At 40.0% G+C, this 17,751-nt stretch overlaps 1 protein-coding gene across 1 annotated transcript in view; it reads right to left on the bottom strand.

The window, feature by feature from the left end:
• sema3c (sema domain, immunoglobulin domain (Ig), short basic domain, secreted, (semaphorin) 3C) overlaps positions 1 to 17,751 on the bottom strand; it is a gene marked incomplete at its 5' end in the record, with an annotated part of 52,517 nt that overhangs the window by 15,383 nt on the left and 19,383 nt on the right. Inside the window, 9 exon segments of the mRNA XM_014020664.1 lie at positions 533 to 677; positions 2,607 to 2,676; positions 3,067 to 3,181; positions 3,266 to 3,408; positions 3,498 to 3,617; positions 8,078 to 8,168; positions 9,245 to 9,364; positions 13,750 to 13,812; positions 14,391 to 14,551. Of these exon segments, the coding sequence (XP_013876118.1) occupies positions 533 to 677; positions 2,607 to 2,676; positions 3,067 to 3,181; positions 3,266 to 3,408; positions 3,498 to 3,617; positions 8,078 to 8,168; positions 9,245 to 9,364; positions 13,750 to 13,812; positions 14,391 to 14,551 (1,028 nt within the window).

Here is a 17,751-nt window from a genome sequence, read left to right as displayed (position 1 = left end):
AAAAAGAATAATAAAAGAAAAAGCAGATATGTTGCTAGGTAATCGTGAGCAAAATCAAAAAGGTTTGGTGGTACAATGGGCTAAAATTGGCTGATTAGGATATTTAGCAATGAAGGAATAAAGGAAAAGACAGGTTTCTGAAAATAAAAACAATAATATCAAAGACAAAACTATTTAATATGGTATGTAATTGTTTATAAATTGGCAGTGAGATTTAGAAATTTGCACAATGGGGGGCCTTCTGAAATCCTGCCTAGGATGCCAAATTGGCTAGGGCCGGCCCTGCTGGTCAAACCATATTATGATGCCTAATGAGCAGCAGTGTGTGGTGTGCTAAGGTTGATACAATTCTGTTTTTTTTTTATTTTTTATTTTTAGGAAATGTAGCTAAAATGCCCAACCCTACATAATTATAAAATGATAGCAATAAAGAATATTCAGCTCTTGGTTTTGGTTACTGTAAAAACAAATAYACGTAGATACACTCAAACAGCCGGCCACAGAATGACTTTTTGGCCTGAAGTGAACTCACAGTTCCTGGTCTTGGGTAGGGGATGCGGCCCTGAAATGCCACCCACTGAAAGTTGGGTCCCTCCCTGTGGGCAAARGGCCCGTTGAAGACGGTCAGGATGTCTGCCATGTTGTACACACACACCGCGGAGCCTTTAAACACGGAGCTGAGGAAATAAAACGCATGTATCACATTAAACACCATAATGGGAATCTTGACTCATGTCTCAGAGAGGAAAATCATCCTTTCTCCTTTTTGTTTTTTAAATATTACAGTTTCTGAGAAAGTGTGAGTCGCACAGCCTGGAATGATCTGCCACTTCACGCCAGCCWGGGAAGACAGCTCACCTACTTCCTGCTCTCTATGTGATGTGGTTTGGCTCAAGCTTTTAAAAAGCCCCACACTGCATTAACACATAAAAGATGCTTTGTTGGGAGAGGGACCAGAAGCATATTGTGCAGAGCAGAGACAGGGAAATAAACAGAGTGGAAACAGAAATATTGAGCTCAGAAACCCTGGTGGACCTCATCAGTTGGTCTGTCTGTTTCCAGAGTGGGGTTACACCACTGTCAACTCTCTGTGGAAGTTCTTTTTTTTTTTTTCCATTTTGGTTTTGTTTATAGATAACGACAAGGAGGAACCTATTGTGTGTTTTTGTACATTTCAGGTTATATTCGAATCATTTTATACCATGGTAAGACCAGATCCRTTTATTTTTTGCGTTGTCACCTTTAAAACCTTCGTTTTCCCCAAAAACATTACATTTTTTGATCATAAAAAACAAATAAATTAATTACAACTCACAAAATCAACAATTGAATTAATTGAATTGAACAATTGAATTGAATCAATTTAAACTTTTAGCTTTTTAATCACCTTCATTGTTTTAATTTCAGATTAGATGAACAAAAAGACATTTTCAAGTTGCTATTTAAATTACTTTACAGAAAAAAATGCAAAAATAATTATTTGGACTTTAAACTGAAATCGACATGAAATGTGTGATCAGTTGATGAAATAATTGGCCACATGAATAAATGAAACACACATGAAACTGTAAGAAATATTTGTGTTCAAAGACTGAAGTCAATAGAAAACCACCACTGTTAAATATTATGATTGTTAGACRGAATAAAACCATAAAAAGCAGAATTCTGGAGCGAGGGTTTACTGTCACCGGAGCTGACAACCACACACTGCCAGCAAAACAGGAAGTTGATCCATTTATACAGAGTTTTAAATGCTCGCGTTCGCCCCCTGCTGACCTACGGCTGAATCACAGGCATTCATACAAAATTCTCATCTACTGTTCTCATAACGGTTATGTGTTGTTATAGATATTTYGGACATGTAACTAATCTATATCAATCAACCTAAAAATATAGTGTTGTGCTTTTAACATCAGTACTGAACTCTAATAACTATAAATTTCTTCAAAACACTATTTTATTTACAGTTTAAATCAAACTATCRGCTTACACCATTTAGAGAWATGTAAAACTAGTTAGCTAAYATTTATTCGATTACAGGCCGAAATTTGTTATTAAAAACTTATATAACTARCTCCACCTTAAATGGTCTGATAACWACCGTGTTAAACTTCCAGTTTGCAAAAATTAAAATGACSAAGTGTAAAACAAAAATAGAATAACTATCCATTTGCGATATCTGTWTTCAAAACAAGAATCAATTGACCAAAAAGTATACGGACTGGAACACATTCATAGTATTATTCTAGTTTCTTCAATTTCTATTGTTTTTAAATAAAATTGTCAAATATTTTTGAGTGTCTGTGATGGTAATCTAAATTAGATTTGTGGGCGGGGTGGTGGATTGTTCGCCCAGGGCACCATGCAGGCTAGGACTGCCCCTGGCTAATCTTACAAATTCTTTATGCGCACAAAAAACACTAAATAAATTCTACACTTCTAAAAGACACCACACTATTTACTGAATGGCATACAAATAAAAACACATAACTCATCGAAACATGACGTGTGATGACTGTGTTTAACAGACACGTTGGTTTCTGCTGAGAACCCGACAGAACCACAAAACCCTGCAGAAATGTTACAGTTGGCTCCATCAGCCTCACCTTGTGGATGTGAAGACTCCAAAMAGCAACAGGCCTTTGGGCTGATCCGTTTCCAGCAAAAACACGCTCTCTGGAAGGGAAAACACAGAGGTTTAGACACATATTTCTCCTGGTTTAAGCTAAAACCRATATCTCTTCCTTTCCTTCAAATAAAGGATGCCCATTAATTCTGAACTCGAGTTGATAAAAGCATGTTTTGACAGAGTGGGGTCGGGATAGAAAAGCTAATATAAACACAGGGTCTGCATTGTCAAAGAATCTAACGAAAACCTCAAATCCGAATTTAAACGAAACTTCGGAAGTTCCGTGAACTGTTTATGGAAAAATAAGCTGCTGGAAACTTTAGAGCGCGTTTTCAAATTATGGTGTATTTGGGTTTCTGGTGAGTGTGCTTCCTGTAAGTGTGTTATAAAGTTGAGAGACGGGGACGTCGAGGTGAACTGGTCCCCCGCTGACTCACCGAGTTCATCAAAATGGGTTTCTGTGCCGTCCTCCTCCAGCACCGAGCACACCATCCTGGCTTTAAGGAAGGTGGTCCACTTGTTTACGAGGCTGCGCTGCCCTCCAATGTCATTCTGAAGACAAACAGAAGCAGAGTGTAGACACTTGAACCCATCAATCCTACATTATCGGTTTGTTCAGGGGCAGACAACACTCACTGGGCACACTCTGGCAACCATGGTGTGGATGTTTTTAGTGTTTCCACTGTTGTCTGTCAGTCTCTCCCGGAAAAAAAAATACAATTTGGCATCATTTGGGTCCGTTCCGTCTGGGATCAGGTGGGCATCAATAAAAATCGGCTCTGAATGAAACAAACAACGCAAAAAGCTTTATGACAACGACTTCATTTTTATTTTTTTAATGTGTAAATCTATATTTCTGCTTTCTCACCACTCAGCCATTTAGAGTTGTGCTGATCTGTCCGCACTGCGTTCCTCCTGGTGAGGCTCCTGAAGATGGCAGCATCTGTCCCCATAAAGTCAATGTACATGCCAGAGAAGAGCTCCTGATCTGGAAACACACACACACACACACACACACCAGCTTATCAAGCATTCACATTATTATTATTATTTTTCATATTTTTTTCTTCCGTACATCTTTTGGCACGTCACTGGTTTGGTCATTTTTGTTCCATTTCAACAATTTATATATCAAAACMTTCAGCTACTGCAGGACATATCAGCTATGATATTTGGTACTGCAGCAACTTATACTTTTTGAGATATTTAGCTTTTTCAGCCACTTTTATTTGCTCATTGAAAATAATGGATTTGTAAACATCTGCAAAACCCTTCAAAATGTTCATAAAGCTTTAATGTTTTTTACATTTTGTTCTGTTTCAGCATTTTAATATTTATTTGTGTAAATGTCAGATTCGTTTGGTTTCTATTTAGCTGATTTTGTTTTTTTTTCTACATTTTTAGCTATCAGTCTGACATTTTCTGCTATTCTGCTAATTTCAACTTTTTTTTGTTCTTTTCACTTTCACTGCCCTCAACTTTTTCTTCCCCTTTCAGCTATATTTCTACTTCTTTGCCTTTTTTTTAGGATATTTCTGCATTTTTCAGCTGTCCTCTGTCCCTTGAAGCTTGTATTTTCACAGTTTGGGTTCTTTAGCAAATTTCAGCAATCATTCAGCTAATTTTGGGTCCACCTCAAGTGTTAAAAGTCAGCAAACATTAACAGTTCAGCATTTAAAAAATACTGCAACTTCTTCAGCAGCTGTCAGCTAAATTACGCGTTTTCCCGAGAGATGCGATTTCTCTAGTTCTGTGTTTTTATTTCTTAGATTCCACAAAATTATTGAGAACATATAGATTTATGGCAACATTTTATTCTATAATTAGTTACATACTGCTTTTCTTTCTCTTTATTTTCTCCTGCTTTCAGATCATGTGTTTTAAAACTTAACAATGAAGCTACGTTTGCTGAATATTAGGCGTTGACAGTATTCGGATGGCCACAGGGGGTCCAGAAATACGCTGATCAGAAGTTTCRAACTTCTTTAACACGAGGCCAGCACTGCCTCTGGTTATATTCTGAGGCTGGAAGTGCTGCATCACTGCTTTCACGGCACTCTGTTCGACCTCCGCCGCATGTGGCAGATTGACTTCCTTCCTCTCCCTGTRGGTTATATATTCCACTCTGGCTCTCTCTACGGGATCTTGGGCGAGGCTCACTGGCTGCCAGAGCTGCTGCTGACACGGCAGTGCTCGTGTGTCGGAAAGCAGKAGCTGCAACGAGGGCGCCGTATTTCATCTTTGTGTCGTCTAAAAGGCAACCCAACACCTCCTCGGCCAATCGGATCAAAGGAGWGTGTTAGCCTGAAAGAGATATCAGCCTCTGTGAATGTTGTGTGTCACTTTTAGCTACACTGGAAATCTCTTGATAAACTATATACAGAAACACAGAAACTGTGATGATTTCTCTTCGTTTAATTTTAGAATTTCCTGGTGTAACAAAGTGCTGTGGTTCACTAATATAGAGTATGTAAAACTGTTTAAATTTTGTTTAAAAGTTCACACATTTAAAATATAAGAAATCGAGACTTTAATACTCATAACTTAAAATATTTTTTTAAATATAAGCAATTACTGTGTTTGTCTTTCTGCAAGAAACACTTTTGGTCCCTCAGGAGCAACACAATTATTGAACATTAACAACATTTTTATTCACAAATGCAAATTAAATCTTAAAATAGCCCTATGTGGCTCAAAATACGCATTTGATTTCAGTCTGCAAAGTGTTAAAATAAATGATAAATTTGACAAATTATTCAGTTCATTAATTTACAGTATTTGATACTGATCTACAGCAAACAAAAACAAAAAAACACCTGCTGTCTGACACACACACACACACACAACAAATTATTCAGTTCATTAATTTACAGTATTTGATACTGATCTACAGCAAACAAAAACAAAAAAACACCTGCCACTAAACTTGATGGAGTGCTGAAAATTAAAAAGCTCTATCAGGCAGGAGACTGCAGTGTGAGTTTAGCATCTCGTGTGTTTTTTTAAACTCAAGGTCTGCAGGCCAAATGTGGCCCACCACAGCCTTTTATGTGGCCCACGACAGCTACAAAGGTGGAGGTGAACATGGTTCAAAAGTAGCCGACATCCGGCGAAATTCACCTTGTAAAATTTCCATTTAGTGACATTTTCGACAGCTACTTTTACAGTGGCCCAGGTGTACTGGGAAGTGGGAATCTCCCCACTTACAAGTCATAGATTCTTTTTTTTTGGTGTCACTTCAGTAGAAAATGAAACCAAATATTAGTTTATTTAGTTTATTTATTTCTTCATCATCAGTGGCTTTTTTTAAGTGAAGAGAAAATAGAGACAGAGAGAAAAACAGAGAGAGAAGTAATTAGAAAGATTGAAATAGCGATTAGGATTATATTAAATATACACCAACAAAACACAGGACCACACACCCAACATCTGTCCGCTCACCTGAAAAATAAATCGATAAATACATGGATGGTATATATAAATATATACACATACCCATACATATATAAAGATATACATACATACATGCCTACATTCATAAATATTGTCTGTATAAACCCATAGACATGTATACACACTCAGTGACCAGTCAGAACCCCCCGGATCAGAGCACCTGTTTGTGAGCAGTTGTGAACATRCGTGTATAYACAAGATTTCTCCAATGGAATATTTAATAGTGACTGTGGAGGATCGGAGACCCAACCCCCAAGACACGAGGCAGACATAGGGAAGACCAGAGCCCAAGGGCCTGAGAGGAATCCCGAGCGCAGAGCCCCAAGGGGCACCCGCACGGGAAGATCCACCCACCCACCCCCCAGATCAGACCATAGGGGAGAACTGGGAGAGTTCCCCCAGCGACCACACGCACAGCTCCCGGGGCCAGCAGCGACAAACTCATGGGCCCCACCGGCACCCGCCATACCAAAGCAGATCCAGGAAAGGGCACAGAGGTCCGGGCCCCCAGGGCGCACCCCCTCCAGGCCAAAGCCCGACAGGTCCAGAGGCCCCGAGCCCCAGCAGGCAGTCACCAGGCCAGGCCGGCACACACCCCACCGGGGGGCTGAGTAGCAGCGGGCCCCCAGATAAATCAGCAGGAGGGGCAGCCCAGACCGCAGYCTGACAAATACCCAAACATACACAATCGCACCATCCCACCCTCATCCGCACCCCCACTCAATCAAAGACATACAAGGACGCCACATTCCACTCATACCCCCRATACACACTCTATACCCCCCAGGTCCAGGACATGTACCCACCCCCTATTGGAGGCAGCACACACCCGAAACCAGGAGGTAGACCCAATCATTCTGAGGTGGAGAGGAGCAGATAGCCAAGGCCCGGCCCGGGCCGCACCAGGACGCCCGCCCTTCTTCAGGACCCCCTCCCCAAATGGCAGTCGGGGAACAGGATGGGAATAAAGACCCTGACACACACCCCCCCACCCCCAGATGTACTGTTGGTGACAAGTCATAGATTCTAACTGGAATGGCCCTCCAATGGGAATCCAAGAAGGCAGCGACTCACGACAGTGAAAATAACTCTCTTACTTTTAAGGATATTTTCATTATTTATTTCACATTTAGTCAGTTGTACACATAGTAATTTTAAGTGTTTATAAATGATGTGTTAAAACACTGTTTCTGTGCACGTAATACCACATAGAGCTCAGTTATTTGTTAGTGGTGCTCAGGTTTAACAATTAGATGAGTAACGTGATGTTTTGTGTTTAGTCAAATTTAAAGATTAAACATCAAAGTTTATTACAACTGGCTCTTTGAGGACCACCATGATGCTCACGTGACCCTTAGTGAAAATGAGTTTGACACCTCTGGTTTACATTATGATCCACAAGGTGAAGTCTTGTCCAAAGTTTCAAACCTTAGGTAAGCACTACACAAAACTTGTAGCTCGCCCTACTCTTCCACTCGGGTGGTCCCATTTCAGTTCTAATGCTGGTCCACCACCAGAAGCYTGGGAGCTAAAGGGTTCTACAGAATATTTAGCTGTTCCTATGATCGGGCTCTTCTGGATAGAAATCTCTGAGGTTGTTCCTGGGATCTGTTGAAGCCAGTCTGCCAGTGTTCCAGTGACCTGTGGGACCACTGACACTTTGACTCTCCACAACCTCTGTATTTCCTTTTTCAGCCCTCTTATAAATAAAAATTAATAACTCTATCCCCTCAGCAGATTTTTGTTAATGAGCGATGCTCTGAAGCCAGAATTAGTAATGGTATGAAGGTATAATAATTCTACTGACGTTGGTAACTTGCACATCTGAGATGTTATCAGTACCAAATAATACACAAATTTTAAAGAAGGTAATTTGTGCATTGTACCTGTCTCTGTAGAAAAATGATGTTAAAAGCAACCCTTTTTAGGGTCAGTACTTAAGAAAATCAGGTTTACTGAGGTTTTGAGAGWAGTTAAAGGGATGAAAGCACCTACTGATCATGACAGAGACCGTGTTCACTCGAGGGTTAAACGAGCACCTCCCTTTTCCTGGTTCAGTCCTCGAGTCGAGGTAAAATACTTGTTCCTGCCACAAAGAAAGAAAGAAAGGAAAAAGTCAAAGATATCCCGTGGCTTCTACCACAATTAAAGTGACAGTGAGTGAAACAAATGTCTCACAAAGCAGACAAGCTGTTCCAATGGATTTAAAGGATGCACAGAGACAGGCCTGCCTTAGCTTACCTTAACTGGCCCGTACGGACCACTAAAGAAAAAAAAATCTATTTTAGAGGAAGGGAGGAATTTCCATGCTGATGTTGCAAACACACCTCTTGTGTCAGAGTAACCTGAGAGAATCACAACACTTCCTGCCCCATCCAATAAAATGTGGCCTGTTGGATGACATCAACTGAACAGAAATATTTCAGGAAAGTGAGTCTTGTTTTGACAAAAACTGATGGAGGAGGAGACAATGCAGCTGGCAGGTTCTGGTATGGTAATGACTACTAGAACCTGCAAAAGGAAAGCATTGATCCCTCAAAAAGACAGACACAAAACAGCTTTCATGTGCAAATGACATGTTGTCTCCATCCTATTGYGTTTCAAAATACCGTAACCGCTCGGGACACACTTTCAGAGCAGCAGTCAACTCCAAGTTCACCAGCGTCTTATGTCTAAGAGSTCTTTTCTCGTGACACTGACATGACTGAGCTCAGGGGCTGCGAACAGAGYGGTCTGCCTTTTCGAACAAAAGCCCCTGTTTTGACAAAAGGCACCATGGTGAGAGCAGAACCCGGCTTTCTCTGCTTGTTAGCGTTTGGCAGCAGTCGRCGGGTGAATATCTGCACTTTTCTCCTGGAGGGCTTTTCCTGCTCTAACTTCCCGAGCTGCATGGCCGGATATGAGAGCCCAGAAGAAACCAGGCCCCATTTTTCTCCCTATTACTCTCCCATCTCGGTATGCAACTGGTGCACTGGTTCCTATGAACGTACAGATTCTCACACATGGTGACACTTAACTCATGCTGTGATGGGATTATWGCACTTTATTTGTTCTTAATTCTTATTTTTGCAGACGGCAGGGGTGTAGTGTCATTCCTAGCCTCTGAGTTGTGGTTTATTCCTTCATTTCYTTTAAAAAAAAAAAGAAAAATTATGAACCCACCTCTGGTCTTCGGCCCCTGTTGATGTACACGCAAACTGGACTGTACGCTCCACTGCCACACATAAACAGGTGAGTTCTGTTGTACGGCTGCACCACCCGGACGAAGTTCCCACAGCCATGCTGCGAAGCACAGATAAACAAAAGAAACATGTAAACACTCTGGTACAGAAGTTTACTTTAAAAACAATCATTTGTCATAACGAACTTTTATTACGAGTCTTTTAAATGATACACTGTTACTCTTAAAAATCCAAATTTTAAATATAAAAAGGCAACCGTCGCTTCGTTTGTTGTGGCTCTACTCACATGGTCCAACTTGATGTGTCAAAGTGTGTGTGTCAAACTCAAGGCCCGTGGGCCAAATGCGGCCTGCCTCAGCACTTTATGTGGCCCGCAARAGCTTCAGAGATTTATTAAGGTCTTAAAATAAGTAAGGATGTCCCAGTATCAGTTTTACTTAAACCGAGTACAAATACACCAGTTTGGGTACTCACAGATATTGAGTACCAAAACTGAGTATTGACTGAGTTAGAACCTGAACAGTGATTTTAAAAACACATTTCTTTTATCGTTATAAAAAAAAGACGGGATCAAATCAAGTTCGCAGCATGGTACACTGTTTCAWGATTTTAAAATTAATTCAATTTTCTTTCAATATGCATACATTACTTAAACATGGAACTAACAATTTTTTTACTAGAAATAGTAACACATTGAAATTAGTATAGATACTAGTATATGTATTGGTTCCAGATATCGGGACATTTTGGACGAGTACTTATAAAACTGCAGGTTTTACGCCCAATACACACCACTAACAATAAGCAAATGCTGTTTTAAAGCCAGCATTGATCATAAACGAWATCACCCATAATGCATGTCAATTATTTTACCCATGAAATGACAGCATCCTACCACTAGATGGAGCTGCACAGGGTTCAAAACTGGCCAGCAGCTGGCAAAATTCAGTATAAAATCTCAATTTTGTTGCATTTTTGCTGACTACATTGGCTGGAGCCCAATTGTACTGGTAAGTGGGAATTTCCCACTTATAAGTCATAAATTTAAACTGGAGCACCCCACCAAGTGGGAATTCCGTATTGTTTTATTTATTTCACATTTAGTCATTCATATACAGTATGTTGTGCTTTTCAGTGTTTATAAGAAGACATGTTAAAACACTGTTTCTATGCAGGAGATACCAGGTAGAGCTCAGTTACTGTTTGTGATACCCCTGCTTTAGATGTTTGTAGCACAAAAGCCATATCTGATTGCCATTTTGTAAYGTGTGAACAGAGAATGTTACATTAATAAACAAAACAACTGCAAGTAAACCGGCTTTTATGAAAATTTGATTATTTTCTGATCCAAGCAAATCAGATCATGTTTCTGGTATCCACTTAGTGTACCAAAGTTATCTCTACTGTTATGACAGACGTTGCGCAATTAAACAACACCAGTARAAACAAGTCAGAACATCCGTTCATCTCTTTGCTTTCATTTGCCAAACTCAGTAGCGGCAAGACCGCTGTAGTTAACTTTGGCTCAGCTTCCAGAAAATGAGATGAAAAAAGGAAGGGAAGAGGAGAAAAGTGGGGCGGTGCAGTGTACCGGGGGAGCTGTCAGGATTTTGGACATGACTGTAGAACAGGCAGCTGCTGCAGCTCATAGCCGGTGCTCGAAACTCCACGGAGACCCATCAACAAATTGCAACTGAACATTTTACCGTCGCACCCATTTGCGTTATTTATCGCCATCCTCTTCTTTTCTCCCTGTCAGTTCTGCCTTTCTTTTGGCTTTTATTGCCCGTTCTTTTGAAAACACACCCACACRGAGCCTGCATTCAGATCAGATCAGTCCTACAGAGTCACATGTGTATACACGACCCAATCCTTTTTTCGTTTTCCTCTCGTGGTTCCAACCCAAACGTGCACAGCCTGGAGCACCTTTGAACTCGATGCATTCACCCAGAGTTTAAAGTGAAAACAGCAAATTGATTTTAAACAATCTAGCTAGTCTACATTCAGTCTCTGATGGCCCCTTCCACCACAGCACTGCTCTCTGGAGCCCCATTGAACCACAGATCTTAATGGAGAAAAGGAATTTAATWTACAGATGGAGAGGGCGACCATTACAGATGCATGGGGGCTTTATGTGGCAAAACGAAAAGCCTTTGAGAAAGAAGAAAAACTGAGGAACAACTGATCAAAGGTAGAAATAAGAGACAGAAACTGAAACTAAAAACGTGGACGGAGTATAAAAACGACAGCAGGGGGAATGTGGGGGCTATTCTGCACAGAAATGACTCAAATATTTTTAGGGAGGCTGTCTCCGGAAGATGTGCAATTAATCAGAGCTACACAAATCACTGGGTTACTGGAAACAGTTCTTCCTCTGCTTCTCCCAGGGACGTCAGATTTGGGTAAAGTTGGATGAACACATAGCATTCTTAGCAGAGTCATGCTTCTGCATTAAATCTTAATGCATCGTCTGCTCTGAATCAGTGGAATCCTCCAGGCAGTACGTTTGTTTTCATYGCTTTATAGTATCTTCCTGAAAAATCTGCAGCTTTTAATTGTTGCACAGCTTATTCTTGGACTGACAGTYCCTGCCTGCAGGACTCCAGTCGTTGACCCTTTGCACATCTGCTGCTGGATCTGGCACAAGACAACAGACACTGGAGAAAATCCAGAAAGACAACGTTTTTTAAGGAACAGGAATGGAAACGGCTATGAGATCATTAATTTTGAGTTTGACCATTAGGCTAGAATCATTTAAAGCCCCTTATACATTTAATTTACTCTAATATTTCATTAGCAACCTAAGTGCTAACTGCAAAAATGGGTTTTAAGAGGTCATAAGAAAATTAAAGGGTAACTTATTCACCACACAAACACCAAATATTACTTTATCTACCATTTATTTGTTTCTCATTTAGGATTACTTTTGATCAAAATCCCACAAGAAAATAACCAGAAAATGATTGCTTTAAAAATGTAATCCCTTTATTTTGTTTCTGTAAGGCAGCACTGAAATAATGTATTTATGTCTTGATTCAAACTTAAACGTTTTTGCAATGGTCCCAATGTTTTCTTWGAAAATTGTTCAGTTTTTCCATTAGTTTCAGTGTAGCAACATTCAGTCATTGTCAGAAGAATTGGCCGTCTTTGGCTTGTGATTGGCTAAACAAAGTTCCCACCCCCTCAAACTATATAYCAAATGAAAGGTAAGGTGGTTGGCTACACAGCTGTAGCATCAAAATGAAGCTCGGAGCTGATTGGCCAGTTCTACAGTCAATCTAGCCCACGGTGACACAAACCGGAAGTTGGTCATTTAAATGAGGTGTCAATCAAAAGGGGAGAACCTAAACATAAATCTTGAGCKCTTATTGGTTGTTTTTCTCACTTTAGAAGCCGTGTTTCACGTCTTAAATGAAAGTTAAAGTAAAAACGGAACACGGGCGTTACGGTGCGTGCTAACTGGTGAGTAGCTGAGCAAACRTAAATGATGTCCAACTCAAGTGATAAACCATTGTTCTTTGTATATCAGGGGATTCAAACTCATTTTCACTGAGGGCCACATGAGCATTGTGGTGGCCCTCACAGGGCCAGTTGTTATTAACTCTGACGTTTTGCGATTAACTTTGACCGAACACGAAACTTCAYGTTCTTTGTCTATTTATTACACTGAGCACCGCTAGCAAACAATAACTGAGCTCTACATGGTATTAAAAGCACAAAAAACAGTGTTTTAATACGTCCTTTTATAATCACTGAAAAGTACTACATGTACAACTGCTTAAATGTGAAATACATAATACAGAAATACTATTAAAAGTTAAGTATGAGAGTTTAACTAAGTAGTAGAGTAGTGGTGAGTAGATGCCGTCTTGAATTCTGAACTCTCCCACATTCCAACAAGAAATTCCAACTGGAGGGGGCATTCAAGTGTAAATTTACAACTTGTAAGTGGGAAACTTCCACTTCCCAGTACAACTGTGTTGTTGCATAAGTAGCTGGCAAAAATCCAGTGAAATGGAGATTTTGGTAAATCTTGCCGGATACTTTTGAACCTTTGCAGCTCCACATAGAGGTGAGATGCTGTAATTTCACAAGTAAAATAATCAACATGCATTATGGGAGATGTAGTTTATTGTCAATGCTGGCTTTAAAGCAGCATAAGCTTATTTGAGGACGTTAACACATTTTTGCGGGCCACGTAAATTGCAGTGATGGGCCACATTTGGCCTGCGGACCTTGAGTTTGACAAATATGCTCGCTCTATATCAATCCCTTGAAATTGAAGTAGCATTTAAAATAATTCAATCTGAAATGTTGAAGTGTATAACTCAAAAGCTCAAAATCAAGTAAATTTCCCTTTTATCACAATGTAAGTGTGATCTTGTTGTCATTGTTGTTTTTTCTTATCATTATTTTGGTGGTCCAGAAACAAGCCACAAAAACAAGATTGTGCATAATTAATATTATTATTTAAATGATTCTTACTGTTGGGTCCTTGCCTGCCATTTGACATTCGTCTATTTTGCTTGTAGATGCAGGCCAAAACATCTGGAGACAAAAACAAAACAGCGTTTGAATCAGTGAATGAATTTCCTGGTAACTGGAAACTGAAAGATATAAAAAAAACTGTTTTAATATCCTCTGTGCAGAAAAATCCCAGCAAACAATTGGGTATAACAAATAAAAGGGATCTTCTACAGATACGTCCCAGTGTCAGTAATTGCAGCGAGCTGTCATTTGTGGAAAATGTGTTTTGAAACTCAAGAAGTGTGGGTTTAAAGGTCCRGAACAATGAATATATTATGCAGTTTCCAGAGAAAATAAGTGACCCTGTCAGCACTCTCAGGTGAACCTAAACACTCTCTCCTCTGTTTGTGCACTTCAACTCTGTCAATTGCACAAGAGATAATTCCATCACWGCATTCAGAATTGATAATAAGAGTGCTAGCTGATCATGGCAAATAAAAGGTAATTTGCATATAAATGCATGATTACTTGAATAATTTTGCAGCAGGAGTTTTAAATCTGTTCAGTTGTTTTATTATTTGTTGTTAAAGTGGGGGAAAAAAATGCCAGGACTGTGGATGATTTTCTTTTCGAAGCACTAACCAGAACCATCTGCTAACCTTTARTGTGCCATGGGTGATGTTGTTGAGGTCCATGGAGAGAACGTGGTCCTTGCAGCCCACATACATCCTGTCCTGGTCCTCATCCATGTGAAGGATCCTGTAGTCCATGGCTTTGTCTGATATGTTGTAGTGCTCAAAGGACTGGGAGGCCTGCAGGTCTGAGAGGCACACGGGGAAGAAAAGGCAGAATGAAACATTCAAATAAGTCTCTGTCAACACTGGGATGGGGAAAATCTCTCTCCAGTTCCAAAATTAAATTCACAACAAACAGAGGCAAGAACGAGATCTGAAAAGAAAACAGCGGATTGTAACTTTTAGGATTTGGCGGCTGTTCTTTAAACACGCCGCAGTTCTCATGCCGGGACTACAGCTGACACCAGATATTTACACAGGCTGAAAGGCGGTTTAAAACTACAGCGCAGGCATCGAAGACAATACTAGAACAGAAGGTCACTGGAAATAAAAAATAAATAAATAAAACAATCCTTTTTGTTCAGATGAGCCTAAGTAGTGTACTCAATCTGCCAGGAATTCAAGAAACAAATCAAACAAGGTGAATTCTTGGTGCAGACAGGGCTGTAGTCAAGACCACTTAGTGGTGAGTCCTAAAAAAGATAAAGTCTAGGTTTAAGAAATAGGTCAAGATCCAGCTTAAACAAACTCAGAACCTAATCTAAACTGAAGCCAGAGCAAAAAATGTACTTTTTTTTACTTTCTAAGCTGCTTTCTGACAGAGTGGGCCAAACTGATCAACCAGTGCACGTCGCAGGATTTAGAACATGGTGGGTGTGGCACCAAATTTTGTAAAACAACTTTAAACGTTGTTGGAGTAACCAAAAAGGAATATTTTAAATGATGTAATGTGAATATAATATATCTTTAGAAGATGATCCACCACATTATATGTCTGCTTTGTGATACTCTCACTTGGGTTTCAAAATAATGTACAGTAATTACCGGATAAAAAACCCTATACCTGCTTCTCGGTTAGTTATTTTGTACATTGTTTGGCACTGAGTTGTTCTACATTTGGTGGATATAATATGTGTCAAGTCAAGCCATGATGTATTCTTATTTATAAAATACAGTTTTGAAAACGTCTACTTTAGGTTCTGGTAATTAATTTCAAAATATAGATGCCTCAGTCTCTATTGCATCTGATTCTCTATTAGTTTGAGTTTTACGACGTACACAGTTTAGGCGCCTCAAATTACCTGTTGGCATTTTTGCATCTTAAAAGGCCCATTCTGTCCCAGCCCAGCCCCATTCCACTGGGYCTAATTTACCTGGCCCTGGTTGTGTGCTTGCTTTAAGCAGAGACCTGCCTCAATATGGGCGGGATCATCAAATCAAAAACACGCMAATCTTATTTCGTTTCATTTCAACAAACCAAGATCAAAGGAAAAGTACCAAAGCCTGTACTGGACCATCCTGCAGGATGCTGCCGAAGACAAAAAGGGCAAACYGACAGAGACCGGTAAGCTAATGGTAGCTAATATTCAAAAAGAAAAAATAAATAGGTCCTCTGGATGGGTTCTTCTTAAGTGAAACTCAGCCTTATAAGCCCTGCCTCCACCTGGACAAACAGGTTAGTCACATGCAAAAGAGGGCCATCGCCTAACAATAGGCTTKWTTAGMTYTATTTARTCACATGCAAAAGAGGGCCATCGCCTAACAATAGGCTTGATTGGCTCTATTGTTCATAGAGGGTCATGTACCCCATCACCTGACCCGTGTCGTGTTATGTGTATGTAGTGAATGCAAGCGGGGGTTCAACATCCCCTTCTTTTTGTTCCTCTTTCCCTCTTCGTGTTGAGTAGCTAATATTAGCTTACTGTTGCTTGGTAGCACACTGCAGCTGCATAGTTGCAGTCGTGGAAAAATGTTAGTCCCTGCAAACAGTTCAAGTAAAGTTAATCACATCTGTGTGACGTAACACCCCTGGTCAGTGAACCAACCAATGAGCAACAGTGGCTGACATCATAGACCTATGACAGCGTTCCAGAAATCAAGCTGGAATTGGGCTAATGCAAACCCGCTAAACCCCAGTTTGAACCCAGGCTGTGCCGGGCCTTGCTGTGCTAAAAAGTGCTAGATGTGGCGAGTTTTTTAGGTTCCTTAATCTCATAGTATAGATGCCTCAATCTAAACACATGGTTTAGAGGCCTTTTTTTGAGTACATGGCTTAGGTTTGTCAACCCAGCCATGTGGTTTAAGAGTAACCAAGGTGCCTCAACTTAACCATGTGGTTTGGATGCTTTGACCTCATCACTTAGTTAAAGTGCTTTAACACAAACATATTTTTGAGGCGCTTTGAGCTTCTTGTGTCATTCAGGTGTCTTAATTCAATAAAGCAGCACCAGAGAATTCACATTAGTTATCTCTACTGTTGTTCTCTGTAGCAGACCAGTTCACATATTAAAACTGTCAAACGTTCCTATTGTTACAGTTTGACGTGTTGTAAAACTGTGTACACTAACATAAAACGTAGAACTAGTATTTATCGGAGCTCACGGGTCAATAAATGTGACAGATTTATGAGCAGCTGTGAGGCCGTGTTGCGGCGCAAGCCTCGAAATGAACTCGTTTTTATGAAAACCTTGGAACCAAACATCTAGAAAGGCCTTTTATTGGATGAATTTGAGACAATGAGATGCATACTTTATACCATTAAAGAAAAGTTGTGATTGCATAGTATGTGAAAATGATCCTGCAAAGTACTTTCTATTCAGGTTTTCACACAAACTGTTAATTTCAACCTGTTTTTTTATTTTAGAGAAATCTATAAAAGCCTAGTGAAGCCAAAACTCATGCATATTTATCACCTTTTCAATCTGCGCTGAAAGAAGGGTTTGGGGGCGGTAATGTAGATCTACACCCTCCATGTCCTTTCTTGGTTTGACCCTCTCAAAGCTCTTTGTGTTTCCTCCTCTAATCAACAAACAGGTTGGCTGCATTTTGCTTCAGTCCCTCAGGCCAAAGTCACATTTTCTCAATTGTTTGGCTCATGCTTTTCATGTTGTAGCCCTTTATCTCACAGCAATGTGGCTTTTCTGTGGCACCCCTCACTCTCATCACACGCTGTTGTTTGGTGCTTTTGCCATGTAAAGTCTGGAGTGTTTAACTTTAAATAAAGGCAAGTTAACCACTTCAGGCAGAGGCAAGTTTCCCACGGCTCTTCACTCCCTACTTGATCTGTGTTTTGGTAAATGGCCTTATCGTGAGACGAGAAGAGGCTGATTTTGAACACTGCATCTTCAAAGATAAGTGCACAGACCAAAATTAAACAGAAACATTCAAACTGAAATTGTCCAATAAAGCAGACTTTTACTTCTATATACATATATGTACATGTATA

Source organism: Austrofundulus limnaeus, unplaced genomic scaffold (assembly GCF_001266775.1).
Source record: "Austrofundulus limnaeus strain Quisiro unplaced genomic scaffold, Austrofundulus_limnaeus-1.0 Scaffold262, whole genome shotgun sequence".
Taxonomy (NCBI): domain Eukaryota; kingdom Metazoa; phylum Chordata; class Actinopteri; order Cyprinodontiformes; family Rivulidae; genus Austrofundulus; species Austrofundulus limnaeus.
The sequence above is the reverse complement of the archived record's forward strand: the minus strand, read 5'-3'. Positions and strand labels throughout refer to the sequence as shown.